Source organism: Podarcis raffonei, chromosome 1 (genome assembly GCF_027172205.1).
Source record: "Podarcis raffonei isolate rPodRaf1 chromosome 1, rPodRaf1.pri, whole genome shotgun sequence".
In the NCBI taxonomy this organism is placed as follows: Eukaryota; Metazoa; Chordata; class Lepidosauria; order Squamata; family Lacertidae; genus Podarcis; species Podarcis raffonei.
In genome coordinates, this window is record NC_070602.1 from 118,633,417 (window position 1) to 118,661,379 (window position 27,963).

Below are 27,963 nucleotides of genomic sequence, written 5' to 3' on the forward strand. Positions count from 1 at the left end.
CAGTAGGTAAAAGGCAAAGGTAAAGGACCCCTGGACAGTTAAGTCCAGTCAAAGGGGAATATGGGGTTGCAGTGCTCATCTTGCTTTCAGGCCGAGGGAGCTGGCGTTTGTCCACATACGCTTCAGGTCACATACGCTTCAGGTTACAGACTCCGCTAACCCAGAAATAGTACCTCGGATTAAGGACTTTGCTTCAGGATGAGAACAGAAATCGTGCTCCGGTGGCGTGGCAGCAGCGGGAGGCCCCATTAGCTAAAGTGGTGCTTCAGGTTAAGAACAGTTTCAGGTTAAGAACAGGTACCACTGTACCTCGGGTTAAGAACTTAATTCATTCTGGAGGTCCATTCTTAACCTGAAAGTGTTCTTAACCTGAAGCACCACTTTAGCTAATGGGGCCTCCCGCTGCTACCGCGCCGCCGGAGCACGATTTCTGTTCTTATCCTGAAGCAAAGTAGGTACTATTTCTGGGTTAGCGGAGTCTGTAACCTGAAGTGTATGTAACCCGAGGTACCACTGTATTTTGGTAAATAATTCAGTGCTTCTGGGGTGAACCCTCACCCGCAGTAAAAATATAACAAAAAAGAGACTGCTTCAAGGATCGGTAAGTTTCTGTCACGTTTCTAATGTACCTTTATCAAATAAAAACTCATGAAAACTGCTAATGTCTCCCGTCCAACATGCAGCAGTTCCTTAAAAACAACAACTGTTTATTATCCTGCCCTCACTAATTTGTGAACCCCTCTCTCTATAGGATGCATTACCATCTGCCCAATTGGAAGGGGCAATAAAAGAGCCAGGGCTCAGCAAACTTTTTCAGCAGGGGGCCGGTCCACTGTCCCTCAGACCTTGTGGGGGGCCCCACGACATTTTGAAAAATAAATAAATGAACGAATTCCTGTGCCCCGCAAATAACCCAGAGATGCATTTTAAATAAAAGGACACATTCTACTCATGTAAAAACACACTGATTCCTGGACCGTCCACAGGCCGGATTTAGAAGGTGGTTGGGCCGGATCCGGCCCCTGGGCCTTAGTTTGCCTACTCATGAGTAAAACCAATAGTAACCATTTGGTAAAATACTACATGCATTTCAAACTTCCCTGAAATACAGTGAAAAACAAAGGTTGCATATCAAAAGGCGCATGGTGCCATAATAACATCAGTTCCATGTACTTTTGAAATGGATCCCATCCCCCGATAATATTCATTTTTCAGCCTACCTGCACTTTATCATTTACTCCTAAACTACAGCGCGTGTAGTTTGTCCATGTTCTGTTGCTTTCGGGATGTACAAACCATTGCCCATTTTCTTCACAGGTCTTAAAAACTTTTTCTTGTTACGGAAAATTAAGGAGGGGAAAAACACACACATAGTCATTATTCTTGTTTCTGTATTTAATAAGTAGATGTAGAAAAATAAAAGAAGATGTCAAAATTTCAGAGAAATTGAAAAACAAACAAACCCGATCTACCTCATTATTTGACTTGGGAAGTAAATGCGAATATATCACTTAGGGTTGCATTAACGCAATAACGCGGCACAAAGGTTCTGTGCACTCACATTGAAATAGAGAAACATGCATTAAAGTGGGTTGTAAACATACATAATTGCATCCTGGATTATAATCATGACACCTTTTCACATAAATGAAACACTCACTGCCCTATAGTATATTACAAATTCCCAGGTAAGATCCTCCCTCTATTGTGTGGGCAGGTAATCCCTCCCCTACCTGGCCTGATCTCCTTGGCAACGCTTCCCCCAGGTGGGATTGGACAACTGACTGAGGTAGGCGGAGACCTCCAGGTATCCCACCTGAGGGAAGGCAAAGCCAAGCCTGTGCTGATGGAGCCACTCCAGGTCCAGGGGCTGCGCGCGTCCATGCAAAGGTCGCCCCCCGTTTTATGCAGGGAGCAGTCATTACAAATTAAATGGCATAAATGTCCAATAACTGTTGAATTGAAGCACAAAGTTCAAATGACATTATTTAGGCGCAAGATGGTCTTGCGGGACCCACTCTCACCCTTGGGCTCCAGTGCAGTATAGGAGGCTTCGAACAAACCACTTGGCTGTCCTAACCTTGGTTGTCTCACCTCTGGGTGAATGACAATTCTGCCCTGGTTTGGCATTTCAGCATCAAGAGAAAAAGTGCACAATATATTCCGGCCTACAGAACCTAAATCCTTTCAAGCTAAAGACAGCTCGGTAGCCAAGCAAGGCACTTTAAAAAATCTTTTTTAAAAATGCAAAGTGATGTGAGAATGCAAAGAACCAGACCTAAGACTCGAAAAATGAGAAAGTGGGGGAAACTGAAATTGACCCATTTGCCCATCTGTAGTTAGGTATAATAATAATAATAATAATAATAATAATAATAATAATAATAATAATTTATTATTTATACTCCACCCATCTGGCTGGGTTTCTCCAGCCACTCTGGGTGGCTCCCAATAGAATATTAAAAACACGATAAAACATCAAACTTTAAAAACTTCCCTAAACAGCGCTGCCTTCAGATGTTTTTTAAAAGTCAGGCAGTTGTTTATTTCCTTGACATCTGATGGCAGGGCGTTCCACAGGACGGGCGCCACTACCGAGAAGGCCCTCTGCCTGGTACAATGTGAAGGAACCAATGTTGGTCTAAGTCTGGTCTTAAATGGGCAAAGGAGTGGCTTTTAGAAAGGCACAAGAGCAGTGGTATTGGTGAGACTTGTTCACATTTTAATATATTTCCTCCCTGGCAGAGATTTACCTGAGGGGTCAAAGTCCTGATAGTAATCAGGGCAGTTCTGGACGACTGTTTTCCCCAAAGCAGTATCATCCCAGCACAACCAGCCATCCCATGTCCTATTGCAATGAGGACCTAAGCAAAAGACGAGAGAAGAAGTTATGAAGTGTTTGATCCTAAGTCACCATGAAGAATGTCCTCCTGCGGAAGAAGACTTCCTTTGACAGAAGGACTCCTTCCGTTCCAGGAAGCTGACCTTTGGATCAAGTCCAGTGGATTTGCAATGGCTACATATCTGCTTTCGAGGTGAACAAAAAACCTTCCCCCATGACCACTACATCTGTTTCATCTGGGCTTTCAAACAACACTACCATATCCTCTTGAGTATCTATAGATTATTGGGAGCTCTTGAGGCTCTTACCCTACGATACGATACGATACGATAGTATAATCTTTATTGTCATTGTCCCATACAGAACAACAAAATTGAAAAATCTACATAAGACATTCAAAAACCAACTAGCCTGCTATCCCAGCTATCCCAACCTGATTAGCCCCATAAAAACTCTTATACCCCATTTTTAAATACAATATACTCCCATAGAAACTCCTTGAAGGTAAAGGGACCCCTGACCATTAGGTCCAGTCGTGACCGACTCTGGGGTTGCAGCACTCATCTTGCTTTATGGCCGAGGGAGCCAGCGTACAGCTTCCGGGTCATGTGGCCAGCATGACTAAGCTGCTTCTGGAGAACCAGAGCAGTGCACGGAAACGCTGTTTACCTTCCCACCGGCGTGGTACCTATTTATCTACTTGCACTTTGACGTGCTTTCGAACTGCTAGGTTGGCAGGAGCAGGGACCGAGCAACGGGAGCTCACCTTGTTGCAGGGATTTGAACTGCCGACCTTCTGATCAGCAAGTCCTAGGCTCTGTGGTTTAACCCACAGCGCCACCTTACATTGCGTTTAAAACCAAAATCGCATTTGGACAGAAACTGTTTCTCAGGCGGCTAGTCCTAGTCTTTATAACCCTGTACCTTCTTCCAGAAGGCAGAAGTTTGACGCTAGCATGACCAAGAAGCAGAATGCTATTAGTGTTTTTTCCTGGGGGGTACGCGGGGGTACGCATACCCCCTAAACATTTTGTGAATCTAAGTTTAGCCTCATTGAGGGGCAGTATTTCAATATGAGTAGGATAATGAGAGTACCTCTAAACATTTTTTAAAGAAAAAAAGCACCGGCCCCAAAATGGAAAACGAGCAAGGTCCCAACTAAAGAAGAATGGCAACTTAATTTGACAGAAAATGCACAATTCGCAGACTTAACACACAGAATAAGAGAACAAGAAGAATATGTATTTAAAGAAGATTGGAAATCATTGGTTGAATACATTGGGAAATAACTGTATACAGTTGGAAACGCTGGCAGCATTAAGATAAATTCAACGGCGTAAACAAGTTTTGATGGGTACAATAATCAAATACTGAGTTGGTATAGTTTTTGTAAAATATGCAGGGATTTGTGATAGGTAAAATGAACCATGGAAAGAGAAGAAGGGAAGTCATTGCTATCTTAAGGATGTAAAATGAGTATTTTGAATTGTAAAACGGAAAATTTAAATATATATAGTGAGCAGAATGCTAGAGTGAAGCTACAACTGGTTTGCTCTGCCAGGGCCTCCGATGCAGCTGGTCAAAATTAGGGGTGGAAGGTCTGCATGGTCCTATTTCTTTTAGGTCTCATTGATTTGCTGAGACCTGCATTCCACACTTTCAAAACCCTGATTTAATTAGGATAATTTCTAAAAATATGTAATCCCATGAACCGTGCGCTGCAGCTTTCAACTCCCTGAGTTAGTTTGCTTCATGTTCTTTCCCTCCTCCTCTGAACTGTTTGCGAGGGATCCTTAATACCATATTTTTCCGTGTATAAGATGCCCTTATGTATTTTGGGGGACTCCAATTTTGGGGAGGGTTGCTCATAGTTGTTGAGCTTTTTTGGGGGGGGGGGGATCACTCACCAGAGTGACAAACACTGCCGATCGGACACGTCACGAAAGCACAGAACGTCTGCCCGCTTGCCACCAGCAGCTGGCAAGCGCACCTACAATTGCCGCAGCGGAAGCCAATCCACAGCAGCCCTTGCCGCAGCCACCAATCGCCAACCCAATGGACACAGCAGCAGCCAATCCAAAGCAGCCCTTGCCGCAGGCACCAATTGCCCACCCAATCGCCGCTGGCAACCAATTCCCAGTCCCCCCTCCGCACTATCTGTGTATAAGAGGAGCCCCGATGTTGAACATTGTTTTACAGTAAAAAAGACCTCGTCTTATACACGGAAAAGTACGGTACGTAAGGCATCAAGAGTGCTTTTTAAGCAGAGACTGGATGGCGTCCTACCAGGAAGACTGTACAAGTCGGTTTCCTGCATTGGCAGGGGCTACAACTCTAGAATCCTATAATTACAGGGGTCTGAATGAGATATTATGCTTGCATGGGGATTGCCTTTGTTTTTCAGAATGTAATTTTAAGTAACAACAGATACAATGCTTTCATTCTGAATATATGGGTTTGTTCAGGTTTTTTTTTTAAAAAAAATAACATTTCAGGTTTCTTTTTCTTTACCTTCATTCTTTTGAGAAGGTGTTTGCATAATTTTCTGGTAACATTCAAACTGTGCTGTCATAATTTTATTCACAGTTACGCTTAGTCCATAGATATCTTCGGTTGCGTTCGTATCCCCTTTTATATAACCTTCCTTGGTTGCATTCTCATCTGGAACCGCCGTGACAAAAATCTGAATAGAAAGGGAGAAAGAAATTGCCACCGTTCTCAGGAGGGATGCAGTATTTCATCGATTAATTAGTTAGAATAAGTGGGACGAAATATTCCAAGCGATTAAAGAGGGCTCTTCCAAGAAACCAGGCGGGAGATTTTTAAAAAGAGGTTTATACGTGTACCTGTAAAAATCATTGGTCGCAACTTACAAGGCTCTACCCTTCCGCCATTTCTTTTGCACAGCAGGCATGACTCTTTAAATGTAGTCATATGCCTGTGCCAGTTTAAAATAAGCAGGTGGCGGAAACACTTTTTGTCCATATGGAAATTTATGCAAATGAGATCTATTCATTGATCTAATTCCCACAATTAACTAAGACTTAACAAGACCGATTTCCTTGTGAGATAATGACTTTCCACTGCAGTTTGCAACTGGGAATTCACTTTTTAAGGGACAGAAAGAATAGTGGGTTCTCTGAGATGGGGCTGTTCCACTGCTACCACAGATCTTGTGCATGCACAGAGCTTCCTCTTCCTCTCCTGTTGCCTCCAGCCGCTTCATACACCCTCAAAATCAGCTCCAGAGGGTTGGGGGGCACACAGGGGGAGGAAATAAAAATCAATCCCATTACAGCAGTGGAACCAGGCATGTGGCGCATTAGACACAACACATTGTTTCATTGCTGAAATGTTGAAAGCTTGCAGAAATGAATAAATTCATTGACTTGATCCACAGGAGAAATGTCAGTTTTCAGATTATTATTATTATTTTTTGAGGGAGGGATATGCTATCGGAGTGAAAAGCATGAAAATCTGAGGCCTGACCTGATTTTGATGGTGTCAGTAACGTAATATGCGTGCTTTGCATATGCATATTGTAAAAGAAGAAGAAAAACACCTTTATTATACTGTATGAGTAACTTCAGGGAAAGAAAGCAACTCACCAAGGTCTGAGCTAAGAGGAACACCATCTGCATGATCCAATTTGTCTCCATCACTCAATTTAGCTAGTGTAGTTGTTGCTCCGTAGTTCAGAAAAGAAGTGTAGCTGAAATTAAGACAAACACATTTTTTTTAATAAAATAAAAAAGCAACCTTAATCCAAATAGACATAATATTTCACTGGAAGAACAATAACCAGCCAAAGTTAAGCACTTTCATTTCCATTTTTTTTCACTGAAAGGGAGAAATTAAAATATATGGTTAATTACTCCCATTGTAGTCAACTTAAAAGTGACAAATGGTTTAACTGTGTACTAAATATTTAGGAAGGGATGCGGGTGGCACTGTGGGTTAAACCACAGAGCCTAGGACTTGCTGATCAGAAGGTCGGCGGTTTGAATCCCCGTGATGGGGTGAGCTCCTGTTGCTCGGTCCCTGCTCCTGCCAACCTAGCAGTTCGAAAGCACGTCAACGTGCAAGTAGATAAATAGGTACCGCTCTGGCGGGAAGGTAAAGGGCGTTTCCGTGCGCTGCTCTGGTTCGCCAGAAGCGGCTTAGTCATGCTGGCCACATGACCCGGAAGCTGTACGCCGGCTCCCTTGGCCAATAAAGCGAGATGAGCGCCTCAACCCCAGAGTCGGCCACGACTGGACCTAATGGTCAGGGGTCCCTTTACCTATGCACAACAGACTTTTGTTTCCACAAGTGGAAATTACCCTTCTTCCCCTCCACCTTCCTATTTGCCCCTGCCATGGACTCTAGTACCAATCGGGGGGCAAGGGAAGAGCCTGCAAGATGAAAGATGGAATGGTACACAAGCCAGGACTGAAATTGTGCAATTTTTAAAAAAGCAACAACCCCAAACCCAAAGCTTTTCTCTTGGTAATGATGGGATCAGAGTTACCTAAACAATATAGATATTCATTTATGTGTGCAATCACTGCCGCAAGAATGATATTTGCCCCAAAACGGGAAGAAGAAGAAGTCCCGATGAAAGAAGAATGGTTACAGAAATTCATGGACTATGCAGAAATGGCGAAACTTACCGGAAGGAAAAGAAATCAAGACAACAGACTTTTTATCAAGGAATGGAAATCACTTATTGGATCTTTACAAACAAATCATAAACAAATTAAAACATTAGCAGGATTGCTGTAAAAACTTGCAGTTTCTAAAACATGTATGAAATGGATGAAGAAAAGAATTGATAGTGTTTATTGGGATATGCAGAAGGGCGTAAAAAAAGAGGGTAAATTCATAGAACCGCTGAAAGAGGGGGAGGGAAGTCAAAGTTCGATATGTGAGAATTGTTTTAATTTCTTTCTTGAGATGTTTATTTGTTATAAATGAAAATCATAAATAAACTTCATTTTTTTAAAAGGACCAAAATGGTGCTGAATAAGATTGCTTCCCTTTCCACATCAACTGTCACCAATCCTATTTTTCTCCTTGGTCCCGCTTACCCTTCTGAAACCATTCTTCCTGCTTCCCTTCCCAAACTCTGCATTCCATAATGGCACAAGCGAAGTCATTACACATGTTGTGCTGAGTCTAGCAGACATTGCATGAACCAGGTTCTTTGGCTTATTCTTTGTGAAGAAAGACTGAATTATTTGATGATGGCCTGAGGCTGTTCTTGAAGGAGATCAGACAATTTCAGAGGACAAGTCTCTACCAACCACAATTAACCACAGTGTTGTTGTTGTTTAGTCGTGTCCGACTCTTTGTGACCCCATGGACCAGAGCACACCAGGCACTCCTGTCCTCCACTGCCTCCCGCAGTTTGGTCAAAATTAACCATAGTAGCTACATGCAGTTTCCAGAATGTCACTGAATACTAAGTGTGTGTGATGTAAAGGTGAAGGAAAACAAAACAAAACTTTTTTAAAAAAAACAAAAATGCCTTCGTTTTAATCAGCTTCATTTTACTTTAATTGCTCGCTCGCTGGTTTCAGCAGAGACCCCGCTGCATTCAGATGCCCATAACTTTGGTGTTTTCTGTTCAAACGGCACCAAATGTGCAGAATTCTACGATTCTCTCAGGGCACCAAACTTGAAAATTTCAGACAGACTGGGCAAAAGGTCCTTGGGATTTGATATCTCGTTTTATCACTACCCTAAAGTGTCTCAAAGCGGCTAACAATCTCCTTTCCCTCCCCCCGCCACAACAAACACTCTGTGAGGTGAGTGGGGCTGAGAGACTTCAGAGAAGTGTGACTAGCCCAAGGTCACCCAGCAGCTGCATGTGGAGGAGCAGGGAATCAAACCCGGTTCACCAGATTACGAGTCCACTGCTCTTAACCACTACACCACACTGGCTCTCCTTGTTTTAGAGGTGATGAAAAAGGACAGGACACCCGATAAGCTTCCTTTTAGAGGAGACCCACCCTCTTCTCCAGATTGTACCTTTGGCGTTTTCCAGACAAAAGGCATGAAATATTCACACGTTGAACTGCTACCTCTGCACATCGTGCATGTCAATTTTCAGGCAGTTTGCATGCTCACAAATACAAGTGAAAATGAAAATGAACGGGGGAGCATTCATTTGCCCTTTGCCTTTGTTTTTTGAAATAAATGCATACCCCTACTGACTGTCAGCTGTTAGACTGAAGGAGAAACAGGAGAGGCATTTTCCCCCCACACCCAGCTTGTTTGCATCCCAAAAACATGTGGGTCACCACTGATAGAAATAGATTTTCTGGGAAAGACGGACCTCTGATCTGGAAGCCCCTATCGTACGTTCTTAATTTGATCATCGAAATAAATATCCTCAACAACATTGAGCACTGCTCATCCATCCTTCATTGCTTTTGTGGCCAATGGGTGATATCAAATAGCCGTACAGTGTTACCTTGGTTCTCAAACTTAACTTGTTCCAGAAGTCCGTTCCAAAACCAAAGCGTTCCAAAACCAAGGCGCGCTTTCCCATAGAAAATGGATTAATCTGTTTCAGACTTTTTAAACAATTTTTTTATTCAAAATTATAACAAGACATATTATCCAAAAACATATCATCCTTGTTCCCCCCATTTTTCCTCCCTCCCCCCCCACAAAACCCACCCACCCCCACCCCCCCGACTTCCCTCAGTTCCAGTCTTTGGTTTCTCTAATAATGCTGCTTTCTGCATGTTACAAAGTTGTATAGATCCTCAAACTATTTAGCTGATTATTATCAATAAAAAATTGGTGAGTGTTTATTCAAAACCTGCCAATGAGTCCAGTTCGCTTTGTTGCATCTTCAGATACTTTGTAAAGGGTTCCCATTCATGTTTAAAGTCACAGTTATCCTTGCCCCTTAGCTTATATGTCAGTTTTGCCAGTTCTGCATAGTCCATCAATTTTTCTTGCCATGATTCTTTAGTTGGGGTTTCTTCAGTCTTCCATCCTTGTGCTACCAGAACTCTCGCAGCCATTGTCGCATACATGAATATGTTTTTCAGCTTTTTTGGCAGGTCTTTCCCTACAATCCCCAACAAAAATGCCTTGGGTTTTTTAACAAATGTTAAATGGAACATTTTCTTCAATTCGTTGTATATCATTTCCCAAAATTTTTAAATTACCTTACAATCGCACCACATGTGATAAAATGTTCCCTCCTTTTCCTTACACTTCCAACATATATTTGAACTAGTTTAGTACATTTTCCCTAACTGCACTGGTGTTGTGTACGATCTGTACATCATCTTCTTGTAATTCTCCTTCAATAGGGAATAATCTGTAAATAATGCGTTTCAGACTTTTAATAACAATCCCCAAAACAGCAATTTAACACGAATTTTACTAACTACTGAGACCACTGATCCATAAAATGAAAGCAATAAACAATGTACAGTGGTACCTCGGGTTAAGAACGTAATTCGTTCTGGAGGTCCATTCTTAACCTGAAACTGTTCTTAACTTGAAGCACCATTTTAGCTAATGGGGCCTCCCGCTGCCACCGTGCCGCCACTGCACGATTTCTGTTCTCATCCTGAAGCAAAGTTGTTACCCCAAGGTACTATTTCTGGGTTAGCAGAGTCTGTAACCTGAAGCGTATGTAACCTGAAGCGTCTGTAACCCGAGGTACCACTGTACTGCAGTCACACAATCAATCAGTAGCTGAACTGGGTTCCACACAGTCACACACAAAAAAAAGAGCCACAAAAATGCAAAATAAGTAGCAAAAACAGACAGACTTCAGTGTAACACTCCAAACAGAAGTGTGGCACTAAACTTGGAAGCGTAAGTCTCAAAACGGAGCACGTTCAGCTACCAAAAAAAGTTCACAAACCGGAACACTTACTTCCAGGTTTGCAGTGTTTGGGTTCCAAGTTGTTTGAGAACCAAGGTGTTTGAGAACCAAGGTACCACTGTATTAAGAGAAAACCCACAGAAATCAATGGCCTTGGGTGGGTTTTATGCCAATAGCTAGATATCGCCCCATGGCTTTGCGTTGTTTAAGCAACTCTGTTTTGCACCATGGAAATTTAAATTCCTACATGCACAGCTCTGTCTAGACTCCAGCAGCATTTTCCCATATGCTCCACTCTCTCTAATCTTCAGACTTATTTTCTCCAACAGTCATGACCTACAAGACAGATTTATGACAGTAAACAAACATTTGACTCCATGGATACTATTTTGGACAAATACAACTCTTTTAAATAGGTATGATAAAATTCTTCTCAAGCTAAGACTGGGATAGGAAGCATATTTACTGATTTCTAGGCATGTTTATTAGACGTATGTGGCATTAATCTGAATGGGTTTTACTTCCATGTAAGTGCATAGCATGATTTCACAACCTAATGTGGTGTCTTTCACAAAAACCTACATATAATGTACATCAAAAGATTTTATTATTATTTTTTAAATCCTGATTTAACTTAATTGTGGTGGCATCCTCTACCAAAAAAAAAACAAAAACCCAAGTGTATATTGGTTAACAAAGATGTAATAAATCTGTCAAATGCAGGCAAATGTAGGAAATCTGCCAAATGCTTAACACTTACTGAAAAAACGATCATGTAAAATGTGTGGACTCTCAGCCTAACCATGCCACCTGGATATAAATGTAATAAGAAAATGAAAAAAAATAACTGCAAAAGCTCAATTACCCTCATTCAATTTCTTCACTGCATAGTGACACTAATGGCAAGAGGTAAGAAGGGAGTGAAGGCGTAACAAAAATATTGAGTATAAGGGAATAAAAGCATGCTTCTAGGATAGATTTGACATATGATAAATGCATTTTTTGACATACGATTTCACTGAAGCAAGGAAGACTCTGTGAACCAGCTTCTGTTGCTTCATTACTATTGCAAAAGCTAGGCAGACAATATGACTTTATTTTTATTTTTATATACAGTGGTACCTTGGGTTAAGTACTTAATTCATTCCAGATGTCCGCTCTTAACCTGAAACTGTTCTTAACCTGAAGCACCACTTTAGCTAATGGGGCCTCCCACTGCCGCTGCGCTGCCGGAGCACGATTTCTGTTCTGTGACAGATGGCCATCCGAGCTCTTTTTAAAAACCTCCAACATAAAGGTAAAGGACCCTTTGACTCTGCGGTTCTGGCGCTCATCTCGCTTTACTGGCTGAGGGAGCCGATGTTTGTCCGCAGACAGTTTTTCCGGGTCATGTGGCCAGAATGACTAAGCCGCTTCTGGTGAAACCAGAGCAGCGCATGGAAACGCCATTTACCTTCCCGCTGGAGCGGTACTTATTTGTCTACTTGCACTTCGTGCTTTCGAACTGCTAGGTTTGCAGGAGCAGGGACCAAGCAATGGGAGCTCACCCCGTCGCAGGGATTCAAACTGCCGACCTTCTGATTGGCAAGCCCTAGGCTTTGTGGTTTAACCCACAGCACCACCTGTGTCCCTTTAGGTAAAAGGTAAAGGGACCCCTGACCATTAGGTCCAGTCGTGACCAACTCTGGGGTTGCGGCGCTCATCTCGCTTTATTGGCTGAGGGAGCCGGCGTACAGCTTCCGGGTCATGTGGCCAGCATGACGAAGCTGCTTCTGGCGAACCAGAGCAGCGCACGGAAATGCCGTTTACCTTCCTGCTGGAGTGGTACCTATTTATCTACTTGCACTTTGACATGCTTTTGAACTGGTAGGTTGCCGGAGCAGGGACCGAGCAACGGGAGCTCACCCCGTCGCGGGGATTCAAACTGTCAACCTTCTGAACAGCAAGCCCTAGGCTCTGTGGTTTAACCCACAGCGCCACCCGCGTCCCTTTACTTTTAGATTTATTTCACACAGGTGGAAAATGAACAAAGATGTGCTTTAAAACAGGTCCAGAATTCCACAAAGAAGCCCTCTACTTTCCTGCGCTGTGTGGCTCTGAACTGAGAACTGGCTTAGAACATCATGTTCCATCTCCTAGTGATGGCAAACCCATTTAAACTGGGTTAACCTTTTGCGGCAAACTATTATCAACTCAGCGCTGTGTTTTTTCCTGTTTTAAAAACATGTCCTCAATGGACATTTAAAATAACTTTCTTTCCTGAGCAACCTGGTGCCAAAAAAGAAGCAAGAAAGCAACACCCTATTTCAAACAAAGCCCTGCTAGAAAAGAAATGCATTGTCATGCTTGAAAGAACACATTTTGAAAACGCTCGCTCTTCCTAAAGGCAACACACGTTCATTACTGGGCAAAATAATCTGGGAAACCAAAGAAGCTCGTTTCTGAAGAGATAGCATCTCATCATCACATCATCTGACCAAAAAGTTCTCTTTGGGCATTTTACTTGCGTGCAAAGTCAAGATGCAAGCGGGGAGCGGGGAGAAGAGGACATGAGTCCAAACACAAACACCCATCTCTGCCTCCTCCATGGGTTGGGGGTCAATACGGGGGGGAGAGAGAGCAAGGGGTGGAGCTCATCACAGTTTCCCTGCACCCATGTTGGCGTCTGCATTCAAGCAGAATGGCCGAAAACACCTGAAGACGGCAAGCCTTTCTTGCTGGTGAACCAATATTGCGGAATTTTAGCACTTCCTATCGGTAGTCCCATGGACTGCAAGAAAATCAGACCTATCCATTCTGAAGGAAATCAGCCCTGAGTGCTCACTGGAAGGACAGATCCTGAAGCTGAGACTCCAATACTTTGGCCACCTCCTGAGAAGAGAAGACTCCCTGGTAAAGACCCTGATGTTGGGAAAGATGGAGGGCACAAGGAGAAGGGGACGACAGAGGACAAGATGGTTGGACAGTATTCTCGAAGCTACCAGCATGAGTTTGACCAAACTGCGGGAGGCAGTGGAAGACAGGAGTGCCTGGCATGCTCTGGTCCATGGGGTCATGAAGAGTCGGACACGACTGAACAAAAACAACAATTGGTATTAACACTCCAGCTCTTGTAGATCCACCTGTTTAGAAGCAAGCATTCACCTGAACTTGTTCCCTACTTGTTTTTATTAATTGTTAGGCAACCCTGTATTGGTAAATTTATCATCTTCCAAAGCAACTACTCTATTCCGAACTTAAAAATAGAAAGTGTAATGCTGGTGGTCAACAAAAGGGGTTTAAAGACTCTCTCAAGGCAAATCTAAAAAAAATGTAGTATAAACACCAACAACTGGGAAACACTGGCCTGCGAACGCTCCAATTGGAGAACAGCCTTTACCAAAGGTGTCATGGGATTTGCAGACGCTCGAACGCAGGACAAAGGGGAGAAACATGCTAAGAGGAAGGCACGCTTGGCAAATCCACACCGTGATCAACTCCTTCCCAGAAACCTGTGTCCCCACTGTGGAAGGACATGTGGATTCACAATTGGCCTCCACAGTCACTTGCGGACTCACTGTTAAAACGGTGTTTATGGAAGACAATCTTACTCAGCTACGAATGAAGAAGAAGAATGTCCAATGCTTTACAATTTTTTATGTGTTGTAAATAGTACTATTATTGTTGTTGTTGCTGTTATCATCATCATCATTAAATTGATTTGCTTTATTGCATTTTTCAATTGCAGATGCTTTCATTCCTTTGATGGAATTCTTTTACTGTATTTTAATTATGCACTTATGCATTTACTTATGCATTTTAGTTACGTCGTATTTTATACTTGTAAACTCCTTAGAAGCTATTTTACCATGCAAGTGCATAACCTCCAACAATTCACCGATGAAATGAGGGACGGCTTCCAACATATATAAAACATAATAAAACAAAAAACTCCCCTATACATGGCTGCCTTCAGATGTCTTCTAAAAGTTGTGTAGTTACTTATCTCTTTGGATCAGGGGTCCAATAACTCCATACCTTTCAACATTTCCCTGATGAAAATAGGGACGTCCTAAGGAAAAGTCGGACATTCCAGGATCAACTCAGAAACCAGGATGGTTCCTGTAAATCTAGGACTGTCCCTGGAAAACACGCACACTTGGAGGGTCTGCAAGTGTTATATACACCATTAAATTAATAAACAAGAACTCTGGAACCACCAAAATTCTATTTTTTAAAAAAAGTGTCACGAGGAGGCAGAAAAAAATAAGCCTCTTTCCTAAGAGAAGACTACTTTCTAGAAAATGGAGTACACAGCACTAGCCTAGATTCTGCAAAGCTTGCTTTATGCTCGATAATCAAGCTTGCTGCATCAAAGGAAATGTGCCTTGCAAAGTGCACTTAGCAAAGCAGAAATGCGCTCGCTCTGTAGTAAAATGCTTTGCATTGATGCCAAAACTTGGACAGCCTTAATAAGAAATGAGAGAACTTCGCTAAAGTTGAAACTGATCACAACACAAGCACAGTTAAAAGCAGGACCAAGGAAAGAGGAATAAGCAAACATCCGTACAGAAAGAAATGTGATGGGTTTTTCGATTCAGACATGCATCTGCAAATATCAAAGGGGAATCAGATGTCTGTATAAAGTCAAGGGATGCTCTCTGCAAGGGCTGACATCAAAAGTGGGCAAATGCCGTTCCAGCTTGACTGGAAAGGACCCTTATTCAATTCAGTGCTTTTTCTTTTTTCTTTTTTTCTCAATCAAATGCATTTTTTATAAGGAATAGGTGTCCCTATGGGTACATCTTCATACGTAAAAAAAAAAAAAGTAAAGATAAAGGACTCCTGGATGGTTAAGTCCAGTCAAAGACGACTATGGGGTTGCAGCGCTCATCTCGCTTTCAGGCCGAGGGAGCCGGTGTTTGTCCACAGACAGCTTTCCGGGTCATGTGGCCAGCAGGACTAAACTGCTTCTGCCGCAATGGGACACCGTAACGGAAACCAGAGTACATGGAAACAAGTTTACCTTTCCGCTGCAGCGCTACCTATTTATCTACTCACACTGGTGAGCTTTCGAACTGCTAGGTCGGCAGGAGCTGGGACAGAGCAATGGGAGGTCACTCTGTACCACGGATTTGAACCGCTGACCTTCTGATCGGCAAGCCCAAGAGGATCAGTGGTTTAGACCACAGCACCACCTGCGTCCCTCTTCAAATGTCACTAGTTTAGGAACATAGCAATCTGCCTAATATAGTGGTACCTCGTGCTAGAAACAGGATCCGTGCTGGAGGCCCGTCCATAACGTGAAATGCCCGCAACTCGGAGCGGTGAGTATGAACAGGCGTTTGCCGTGATTTGGCGCTTCTGCGCATGCGCAAAGCGTGATTTCCCTGAAGCCTTCCGAGCACAACGCAAGTTCCCGCTGTGCTCCTCAGGCTTCGGGTTCCTTTTGCTGAATTCGGGAGAGCAAGACTCTCCTGGCTTCATCGAAAGGAACCTGAAGCCTCCAGAATGCAGTGGGAACTCACGCTGCACTCCAAAGGCTTCGGGCGGCTATCCCTGAAGCCTGGAGAGTGAGAGGGGTCGGTGCACACCGACGCCTCTCGCTCTCCAGGCTTCAGCGAAAGCAACGCGAAGCCTCTGGAGCGCAGAGGGAGTGCTCCCTCTGCACTTCGGAGGCTTCGCGTTGCTATCGCTGAAGCCAAGGAGCCTGCATTCGCTCCATAGGACGCACACACATTTCCCCTTAATTTTTGGAGGGGAAAAAGTGCGTCCTACAGAGGGAAAAATATGGTAATAACTGGTCCACAGTGACTGAGTGAGACTGTTGGTCCATCTAGCTCAGAAAGCATTCTCTAAAGTTTCACGGCATATCCCAGCCTTACCTGAAGATGCCAGGGATCAAAGCTTTCCCCTTACAGACCTCTGCGTTTGCTGAAAATAACCTTCTAATTTTTTTGCTATCTGCCCTCAATTTAATTCCCCACCTACATCTTCAATAATGGAATTATGAGAATTAGCATTAGTCATAGATGAATATGATGCACTGCGCTGTCATCGAACCTGACAAAGACAAAGGAGAATGTTTTTGGCAGAAAAATAATACTGAACACATCTGATAGTTTTCTAAAAATGGTAAAGATCTGGGCTTGATGGAATGAGACCACAGACTCATTGCAACCTGGTTCTCCTAAATGTAACAACCTTCAATACACTGCGGCTTATGCAATCATTTCTCCTATGCTGGTGGCTCTCCAAATATTGTTGTGCCTCTTTACTCCCTATGGTGTGAAAGAAAGAGATATAATCCAGCAACCTCTGGAGAAGCAGGTACCCCATCCAGCTCTGGAGCAACCCTGGCCTCTGTTTAGCACAGGGGTCAGCAACCTTTTTCAGCCGTGGGCTTGTCCACCGTCCCTCAGACCATGTGGTGGGCTGGACTATATATTTTTTTTGGGGGGGGGGATGAACAAATTCCTATGCCCCAGATATGCATTTTAAATAAAAGCACACATTCTACTCATGTAAAAACACGCTGATTCCGTCCGCAGGCTGGATTTAGAAGGCGATTGGGCCGCATCCAGCCCCTGGGCCTTAGGTTGCCTACCCCTTAGGTTTAGCAAGGCCACAACCTAAGTTCACACCTTGAGGTGGCTTCCATAAACATGTAAGTACAACTATTGCAACCAGCTCTCTTTTATCTTCCGTGACTCTTCCCATGTTAAAGGAAAGCCTCTCCACTTAACCCAAAGCAACAGCAAATGTTACAAAGGATTAACAACCTTAAGTGAGGGATTAAAGGATTACGTTACCTGCAGGGATCTGCCTTTTATTTGCGAGAGGAACTGAACAATCCGGTCATTCTCCTGGAGAAATGCCAGCTTTTCTACATTCCTACTGTTAAGTTGTGGGCGAACATAGCAGACGACACAGCGATTTCTCCAGAGCAGCTCTTTACTTGTAAGCTGGACAGAACTGAACAGCAAACAGCTCAGCCGGCCTGCTTTTATAGGCAGCCGGCTGTCAACATTGTAGCAACAACAACCCAGGGTTTCCCGCCTAAAATAACTGACGTGGACCTGAGTGAAAACTATCTACAGTATCCCCCTGCTGGCCCAGGGTGAGAATTTCAATACATAACACCCCTCCCCACCGAGATAAGGCGTTAGTTACAATCGTAATGGTTTCCTTATATACAGCACTACACGTAATGATTCAATTAGGCACAAAAGCATATCGGTTACATTTCCCATACTTAGACCAACAGTGATACATGTCCAACAACATAGTCCTTTAAATAAGTTGGGCGCTTGGGAACTCTGCCAGACCGCCGGGGACTGGTAGCCAAGTCCGGAGGGCCACACAATTCTTGCTGAGGCTGTGGTGCGACCCTAGGTGGCGTTGAAACCAAATCCCCTGGATCCGCTGCTGTGGGTGGAGCCTCCGCAAGTGGAGTGGTCTGAGTCTGTGGTAAGTCTGGCAGACCCTCTGAAGCGGCTTGGTTCGGCTCCACGCTGGCAGTTTGCGAGGGAGGTGTAGGTGGAGCCTCGCCATCTGTAAGTGTCTCTTCTGGAGCCACAAGCGCAGTTGGGGGCACCACGGTAATAATAATAATAATAATAAATTTTATTTATATCCCGCCCTCCCCAGCCGAAGCTGGGCTCAGGGCGGCTAACAACAATAAAACAATACAAAAGTACAACACAAACAACACTCTAAAATCATTCATTATAAATTAATTAAATTCAAGCCACTGGCCACCATTGGGCCAGAGCTCCGCGAAGATTGCCGAGGGAGGCAGTCAGGCTGTGCCCTGGCCAAAGGCCTGGCGGAACAGCTCTGTCTTGCAGGCCCTGCGGAAAGATGTCAAGTCCCGCAGGGCCCTAGTCTCTTGTGACAGAGTGTTCCACCAGGTCGGAGCCACAGCCGAAAAAGCCCTGGCTCTAGTTGAGGCCAGCCCAACTTCTCTGTGGCCTGGGACCTTCAAGATGTTTTTATTTGAAGACCGTAAGTTTCTCTGTGGGGCATACCAGGAGAGGCGGTCCCGTAGGTACGAGGGTCCTAGGCCGTATAGGGCTTTAAAGGTTAAAACCAGCACCTTAAACCTGATCCTGTACTCCACCGGGAGCCAGTGCAGTTGATATAGCACCGGATGAATGTGATCTCGCAGCGAAGACCCCGTAAGGAGTCTCGCTGCAGCATTCTGCACCCGCTGGAGTTTCTGGGTCAGTCTTAAGGGCAGCCCCACGTAGAGCGAGTTACAATAATCCAGTCTGGAGGTGACCGTCGCGTGGATCACAGTGGCTAGGTCAGGGCGAGAGAGGTAAGGAGCCAACTGCTTAGCTTGGCGGAGATGGAAAAATGCCGCCTTTGTTATAGCTGCAATCTGCGCCTCCATGGAAAGGGAAGTGTCGAAGATTACACCCAAACTCTTAACGGACGGTGCTGGCACTAACTGCGCCCCCGCAAGAGATGGGAGTTGCCCCCCCAATCCCATATCGTCCCGTCCCGGTAGTGTCCAAGTCCCCAACCCTGCGCCTAAGCTGGTCTATGTGCCGGTGCCACAAGCGTCCGTCTTCGAGTGCCACCTGGTACGAGCGAGGTCCAGTGACTCCCACTACTGTGGCTGGCATCCAAGGAATGTCCCCCACATAGTTCCGGGCAAAGACCTGGTTTCCTGGAACAAATGACCGTGGCACGTTGGCACAGCCTAGGGGTTCGGCCACGACAAAGTCCGGGTGCAGCCGGTCGAGCGGTGACCTGAGGCGGCGGCCCATAAGCAGTTCAGCAGGACTCCACCCTGTGGCCGCATGAGGGGTGATGTGTTGCATGAACAAGTATTCAGCGACCCGCTCGTGCCAGTCTCCCCGGTCCAGGCGCGCCAGTGCCTCTTTTGCCGAGCGCACCATTCTCTCCGCTTGCCCGTTGCTGGATGGATGAAAGGGTGCCGTTAGGGCATGGCGGATGCCCAGTCCAAAAAGATACCGCTCAAAAGTGCCTGACGTGAACTGCGGTCCGTTGTCAGAGACAAGGACATCAGGACACCCATGCGTCGCAGCACCCGGATGACGGCCTCGGTAGTGGTGGAGGGCATCAGGGCCACCTCCAGCCATTTGGAATAGGCATCCACCACTACCATAAAGGTCCGGCCATGAAAGGGGCCAGCCAGATCGATGTGCACCCTCAACCAGGGTGTCTTTGGCATCTCCCAGGTGTGTCCCTTAGCTGCCGGTGGTGCAGGCCTCGACTCTTGGCACGCTTGACAGGTGGACACCCAGGCAGTGATGGCATCGTCCATGTTAGGCCACCAGACGTAACACCGAGCCAACGCCTTCATTTTGACAATTCCTGGGTGGCCAACGTGCAGAGCCTCCAGGACGCGCTGACGGAGTCCCTGGGGAATCACGACGCGGTCTCCCCACAGCAGACAGCCGCGATGAGCCGAGAGTTCATGTTGTCTGGTTGCAAAGGGCTGGAACTCCGATGCAAAAGGCCCTTGTGGCCACCCCCTCCACACCCATTTGAGCACCCGGCTGATGGTGCGATCCTGGGCAGATGTGGAGGCCACAGTGGCAGCCGATACAGGCGCTGCCGGAAGATCCTCAATCAGGAGGAGCAATGAAGCTGGAGCTGGGTCTTCCACAAACGCTGGAAGAGGGCAACGGCTGAGGGCGTCGGCATAGCCCATCGATTTCCCTGGGCGATGGACGAGCTGGTAGTGGTAGGCAGCCAGAAAAACAGTCCATCGCAGCATGCGTGGTGAGAGGACCGGTGGAGTTGGATGATCACCGGCGAGCAGGCCCAGGAGCGGCTTGTGGTCAGTGATGAGGTCAAAAGTCCTGCCATAGAGGTATTCATGGAACCTCTTCACTCCAGCCACAAGTGCCAGTGCCTCCTTGTCGAGCTGGCTGTAATTCCGTTCCGTCGGAGATAGCGTCCTGGAAAAGTAGGCGAGCGGTGCTTCTCTTCCGTCTGGAAAATGGTGACTAAGGACAGCGCCGATGCCAAAAGGTGAGGCGTCGCAGGCAAGGACCAGCGGCCTGGATTCACTGTACTGTACCAGCACACGGTCTGATGAAAGGAGAGCCTTGACCGCGTTGAAGGCCGCCGTCTCCCGATGACCCCAGGCCCAAGGCGTCTTTGTGCTGAGGAGTCGGTGAAGAGGCTCAGCCACCGTGGCTTTGTGGGGCAGGAACATGTTATAAAAGTTCAGCAGCCCCAGAAACGCCTGCAACTCCGTCTTGTTCTTTGGGATGGGGGCCTGCTGGATAGCGCAGATCTTGGATGTGGTCGGGTGAAGGCCAGAGGCGTTGATAAGATAGCCAAGGAACTCTACCTGTGGAACAGCGATCTGGCACTTCTCCCTCTTTACCTTGAGCCCGGCCTCTTGGAACCTGGTCAGCACGGCACGGAGGCGCTCGAACAGCTGCTGGTGTGAGTCTGCGGACACCAAGACATCATCAAAATATGGTACCACGCCCGGAAGCCCTTGCAGGAGGCTTTGGAAGATGCCAGGAGCCACACTCACCCCGAACTGCAACCGGCGGCAACGGAATGCCCCTTGGTGGGTGACAATTGTCTGGGCTTCAGCAGTGGCATCATCGACGGGCAGTTGTTGATAGGCTTGGGCAAGGTCCAGCTTAGCGAAGACCTTACCCTCACCCAGGGAATGCAGCAGGTGTTGGACAACAGGAACCGGATAAGCGTGCTGCTGAAGTGCCTTGTTGATCGTGCACTTGTAGTCAGCGCAGATTCTCACCAACCCGTCTGGCTTGACAGGCATGACGATGGGGGTTTCCCACTTGGCGTGGTCAACCGGCTCCTTGGGCGATCAGCTTGTCCAATTGTTCGTCCACCTTAGCCTTGAGAGCAAAGGGAACCCGGTGTGGCTTTAGCTTGATGGGGGCGACTTGTGGATCAAGGCTAAAGGAGATGGGCGTACCTGTATACTGCCCCAAAGTGCCGTCAAAAACCTCGGCAAAGTCTTTGACCAGACCCTCAGTCTCTGCGTTAGAGATGCAGTTGATGCCGGTGACTTCCAGGCCGAGGGCATCAAACCAGTCTAGCCCTAGGAGGCTTGGCCGCTGACCTTCGACCACCACCAACCGCAGCAGGCCCGAAAAATCATTGAAGGCGATCCGGAACCGGCCAACGCCTACCACGGGAATGTCGTTTCCCTGGTAGTCTCTCAGGTGTACGCGGTGAGAGTCAAGTTGCCTTTTGGACATTCTGGGTACCAGTCTTTTGATGGTGCTCCAAGACACGATGGACAGGGCAGACCCGGTGTCGATCTCCATGTCACATGGAGCTCCTTCAATGAGCACCGTGACATTCAGCTTGCGTCGCGTAGGCGAGTCGGTTTGGCCAATCGTGGTTCCAGACGGGCAGCGGCAGTTGGTGAGAGCGAAACAGCTTTCCTTGGCAGACTGGAGTGAAGACTTGGACTTGCGAGTCAGTGAAGGGGGGGGGTGTCAGACGGAGCCGATCGGCAGACCTTAGCGATGTGGCCCCTTCTGGAACACTTCCTACAGATGGTGTCTCTGAATCGACACTTGGCACGGGAATGGTTGCCTCCGCAGCCGGCACATTCCGGTTGGCCCTTGGACTTCTGTTGGAACTTCCTGCGCTCCCGCTTTGTCTGGTGCACGTCATCGTCTTCACTGGAGGATGCCTCATCACTGCTGGCCTCTTCATGATGCACTGGAACTGGCTTCCTAGCAAGACGCGGGCTGCTGGACTTGCAGATCTCCTGGGCGGAGCGTTCAGCAGCTTCTGAGGCCACAGCCTCCTTAGTGGCTTTCTGCAGCGTGAGGTCTGGCTTGGCGAGGAGACGCCGTTGCAGATGGATGTCCCGGACCCCGCAGACGATTCGATCCATCAGGGCATCGTCTAAGTCCCGGAACTCGCAGTGCATTGCAGCCTGTCACAGGGCGGTGGTGTAGTTGTTGATTGATTCCCCCTCTGCCTGGTTCCGGTGGTAGAACGCATGGCGGGCAGCAATCTTGGACGGCTTTGGTGTGTAGTGGTTGCGGAGCTTCTCTTGGATCGTGTCCCACGGTGTTGCCTGGACTGCTTCAGGCGCAACCAATGCTCGGGCCGTCTCAAACACCAGGCCCACAGAGGCTGAGGAATAGGCCCCGCTTACGCTCCTGTGATACTTGCGTCAGCTCGTTGGCTTGGAGGTAGCAGTCGAACCGAGCGAGGTAGGAGTCCCATGATTCAGAGGCTGGCGCAAACGGCGGTAGAGGCACAAGTGAAGCCATGATTCTGATGCCAGTGTGAAGGGCGATGGATGGAACACCGTGCTCTAGCCAGAACAGTCAGCTCTGAATTGGTTCTGTTCAGTGATTTCACTCAGTGATTCAGCTCAGTGATTCAGCTCTGCTCAGAGGTGGCTGCATCTGGCTGTGCTCTGATGTCCATCAATCCCATCCTTGTCGCCAGTGTTAAGTTATGGGCGAACATAGCAGACGACACAGCGATTTCTCCAGAACAGCTCTTTACTTGTAAGCTGGACAGAACTGAACAGCAAACAGCTCAGCCGGCCTGCTTTTATAGGCAGTCGGCTGTCAACATTGTAGCAACAACAACCCAGGGTTTCCCGCCTAAAATAACTGACATGGACCTGAGTGAAAACTATCTACAGTATCCCCCTGCTGGCCCAGGGTGAGAACTTCAATACATAACACCTACTATCTGGTGCCTGACATTGCAACATGACATGTCTGTTTGTCTCCAGAACTGCTTCTGGACCCTATTGCTACCTCCTGTGCCGTGGAAGCAGATTCCATGCCATCATAACAGAACAGAACCACAATATGAGCTTCCTGGCAGTTGTGTTGCTGCCACTGAACACAGGTGGCACTCAGCTGAGGTGGCAGAACAGCTGGGGACGTGCGGGTGCCTTGGTGGAACCAATCTGGTATTCCTGCTTGGGCATCCACACAGCCCCAACCACGCACTATTCCCATCCCCCCTCCCAGCAAGCAGTAACAGCACGACCGCTTGGAAGCTAGAACTTCACTCTAACCCACCAGGCAAGCTGCTTCAGAGACATGGCCAGCATTGGCTAATGGTCAGGGAAGGTAAAGATAAGGTAAAGGACCTCTGGACGGTTAAGTCCAGTCAAAGGCGACTATGGGGTTGCGGCGCTCATCTCGCTTTCAGGCCAAGGGAGCCGGCGTTTGTCCACAGACAGCTTTCCGGGTCATGTGGCCAGCAGGACTAAACAGCTTCTGGAGCAACAGGACACCGTGATGGAAACCAGAGCGCACAAAAACACCTTTTACCTTCCCGCCACAGCGGTCCCTATCTTTCAAACTGGTGTGCTTTTGAACTGCTAGGTTGGCAGGAGCTGGGACAGAGCAATGGGAGCTCACTTCATCGTGGGGATTCGAACCGGCCACCTTCTGATCAGCAAGCCCAAGTGGCTCAGTGGTTTATACCAGGGATGTCCAACAGGTCAATCGTAATCTGCTGGTAGAGGTTTTGGTAGATCACGGTCCATCACTGGGTCTCTTACCTTAGCGTTGGTAAAATAGAATCTGGCCCTGCCCCCTTGCCCTGCTCTCCATTGTTTCATGATCTGCAGAATGGAAGATGGAGTTTACTCAGTGAGGCTGTTTGTTTCCCCTGCGATCTGCTGGTGAGTGGCTGTCATAGCTGTCAACTTTCAGATTTGAAAATAAGGGAGCACCAGCCTTGAAAATAAGGGATCAGCAGCCTCACCTGTCCCGGGAACAGTACGGGATATCTAACAATCCGGGATAGCAGCGGGAAACAGTGCTGGAATAAGGGAATTTCCCGCAAAAAAAGGGAAGGTTGACAGCTATGGTTGCTATTCCTCTTTTTCTCCCCAAACTAATAAAACAACTTTGAACTGAACCCCCCCCCAAAAAAACAGGGCCTTCCTTCCCAAAAAAGGTAACAACTTTAACCTGAAGCCCCCCCAAATGGGGGTAGATCACTGCCAGTTTTTAATTCTGTAAATAGATTGCTGTCTCTTGGGAATTGCCACCTGCATCCCAATCAGTCAGGGAAGATTGGAGTTGCAGTCTGGCAACACCTAGCAGGCCACAGGTTCCCCATTTAAGGAAAAAGATGCAAGATCAAGCAGCCCCCAGACTGTACTAACTGCAGGTGGAAGGCTGCATATTTGAATGCTCCCAGACTACAAACGCAACAAGTAAGACTCAGTTAAAACACACCCCACGACGTACTGCTATTCCACGGGCAATGAGTCCCCAGTGGAAGAGTGAATTCAAACATGCTTTCTTCATCCTGCAGTCTAAATTGGTACAGTCCAGGGAGGGGGGGAATAGCAAATTGACCAATGAATACAGGCATGTGTGCACGGCACACAGAGTATTTTCTTCACTACACGTTTGACGAAGAATGCCAGCGTCAGTCTCTGAAAAGCAGGCACAACGCTGGGGTGAATTTGAGCTGGGCTCAGATGCTTAAGGTGTGGCCGTGAGAAAGTCTGCTTCTTCTTAGACTTGGCCCCTGAAGTCCAATTAGCATTCTTCTTAAGTACAAGCAGATTTCCACACAAACACACACACACATCCTTTAGTGTTACTCCACCCTGTCACTCTACCTGACAACGCAAAGTAACAACATTTCTCCTGAATATTGAAGTGCACGAAGCCGAAAATCAACAACGGACACATATTTCATCCAAGAAATCTATGCGAGTTGCCAATCTCTCCTGAGATTTAGGCGGAGCACTCCATCTGTGGGAAAGTCGAAGCGGAGCAAACGAAACATCGGATGGGACGTTGGCGCAGCAACAATATGGATGGAATCAACTGACTGGAGACAGAGCTCAAGATCCCGCAATCTAGGGAGCCGGCGTACAGCTTCCGGGTCATGTGGCCAGCATGACGAAGCTGCTTCTGGCGAACCAGAGCAGCACACGGAAACGCCGTTTACCTTCCCGCCAGAGCGGTACCTATTTATCTACTTCCACTTTGATGTGCTTTCGAACTGCTAGGTTGGCAGGAGCAGGGACCGAGCAATGGGAGCTCACCTCGTCGCGGGGATTTGAAGTGCCGACCTTCTGATTGGCAAGTCCTAGGCTCTGTGGTTTAACCCACAGCGCCACATGTGTTAATATTCAGTGGGTGTATACATATTTTGAGCGGTGAGCCTTCAGGCACCATTTTTTGGCTGAATGCACAATCTTCCTCAGAGAACTGAGCTCAGCAGTTCTTCCTCTTTCCAGCTAAAGCTAACTGTGCAGAGCGCCAACTGCCACATGGGTCAGCTAGCCACAATGCAGGGGCACCAAGTATAGGGGGCTCTGGGTGCCTGAGCACCCACAAAAAATTCATTGTGAGTGCTCAGCACCCACACTGCAGCCCCCCCAACTTCCGAGGTCTTGCAAGGCCTCGGATAGCATCTCTGAGGCCCTGGAGATGCTTTCTGAGGTCTTCTAGACCTTGGAACCTGACTTCCGGTGCCACTGAAAGTCAGGTTCCGAGGTCTTGGCAGGGGGCGCAGCATCATGACATCATGTTATGACATCATGACATCACGCACGCTGGGCACCCATAACCTGGGGCCCAAGTTGGATCTCCTGCCACACCTCTCCTTTCCAGTAAGGTATACAAACAATCACATAGTTATTCTTCCACCCTGAAGCAGGATTTCCAGTATGCTTACTGGGCAGGCAGGGGAGAGGGACTGACTGGCTTGCCAAAAGAGGTGCTGAAAAAAACATTTGAATGCCTAAGCATGCTGGGTGTCTGATTAATTATTTTAAAAGCTAGAAGCTTGTATGGGTCAGCACCAGATTCAGAGAAAGATATGCTAGTGACTACTGGAGCAAAGGTGAGGAAAGCCAGGGTTTGAATTATGGAGAGGACTTCATTAAACGCACCACCCCAATCCCATGACATTCCTCATTATTATATATTTTTTTAACCCATACCCTCTGATCGTCATCTAAAAATAGTAGCCAAGTGGATGTAACACAGAACACACCCTCAGCAGGAGAAAAAGAATTGACTGTTAAAGGTTGGATCAGTCTGTGTTCACCTTTACAATAGAATTAGCATTGTTTTCCTACATTTCATGACTATGCCATGAGGAATAAGGAGATTTTACCTTTGGGTTAGACTAGCTGGTGGTAAACAAAACTAGGAAAGAAAACCCAGATTCTGGCCTTGTTTGTGTGTAATACTGAGCTATGGTGAAGGCTAAGTAATGTTATAAACCAACAACAAACCAGTCTTGGTTTATGAGTGTGGTTTCTTTGTGGTTAATAAATCATAGTTAAGTCACTGGGCAGGGTTTGAGATGATCAGCTGAAACTATGATTGACTCAACTATGTGCCTCAGTTTCAAAGGCAGAATTGACGTCCGGTGGGAATTTCCGAAAGGCAGCGCTTAGTCCTGGATCTTAGGCAAGTCAATGGAAAAATTGTGGGTTTTTGGCGTTTTTGTAAAAAAAAGAAAAACACAACTCAACAATTTGGGGGTCTTCCTAAAAAAAGCTTCCGGTGTGTCCTGGTTTTTACTTTTTGAAATACGGCAACCTTACAAGCTCTGAATTGGCCCACCTCAGCCTCACTTCTGCTAAGAGCTGCATTTGTGCTTCCTGTTATCCAACAGCAACATAAAATTCCACTTGCCAGCACATTTGCTCGCAGCTGCTAACTTGGCAGCCTTCTGAAATTGAGAAAATTTTCCAGACTGTGGTGGAAACATTACAACAAAGCTTTCATCATCAACGGCCTTGATGGCCTTGAAAAAGAAATAGCGCCCAACGTTCTTCCCATGTGACGAGAACACTAAAAGCTCTCCTACATTGACTTCCTCCGGGACAGTGTGAGCCAATTTTTTTTTTATTTAAAGGTAACGGCCTATCGTTTATCCTCAGCTTCCTCTCAGTGCTGATGGAGTGGGATATTCACAGATGCAGCCGGCAGTCCGAGTGCTTCTGGATCCATCAGCACAGAAAATGAGACGGTATTCTGCGTCAAGCTGCCATGTGATGAAAGAGCTATTCTAAAACTCACTCGGAGATGTATCTTTCCAATAATGGAAGACTGATTTACCTGCGGCTACAACAATCCCTGTTGTATGCTGCATGACACACATGAAACTGAAGGAGGGCTTGGTCTCCAGGTGTCAGGGACTGTGCTGAGGAGGGCTGCACTGAGGAAGAATGGTGGGAGCCACCCCTCCCCCTGATCACGATCCTGAATCTTCCCAGGAGCAGTAGGACAGTATAGATTTGGAACAGTGGTTTGCAGAAGGGCATAGTTCTGAAGGCAGAAGCTGGGAAATACTGGATGGG

At 46.7% G+C, this 27,963-nt stretch overlaps 1 protein-coding gene across 2 annotated transcripts in view; it reads right to left on the reverse strand.

Moving 5' to 3' along the window:
- Positions 1 to 27,963, reverse strand: part of CALCRL (calcitonin receptor like receptor) — a 91,614-nt gene that overhangs the window by 25,385 nt on the left and 38,266 nt on the right. For both annotated transcript variants that reach the window (XM_053360034.1, XM_053360041.1), the window contains exons 2-5: positions 6,451 to 6,554; positions 5,354 to 5,525; positions 2,754 to 2,864; positions 1,221 to 1,333 (exon numbers count right to left, since the gene is read on the reverse strand). In XM_053360034.1, coding sequence (XP_053216009.1) covers positions 1,221 to 1,333; positions 2,754 to 2,864; positions 5,354 to 5,525; positions 6,451 to 6,501 — 447 coding nt within the window. In that variant the 5' untranslated portion in view covers positions 6,502 to 6,554. The remainder of the gene's footprint in view (positions 1 to 1,220; positions 1,334 to 2,753; positions 2,865 to 5,353; positions 5,526 to 6,450; positions 6,555 to 27,963) is intronic.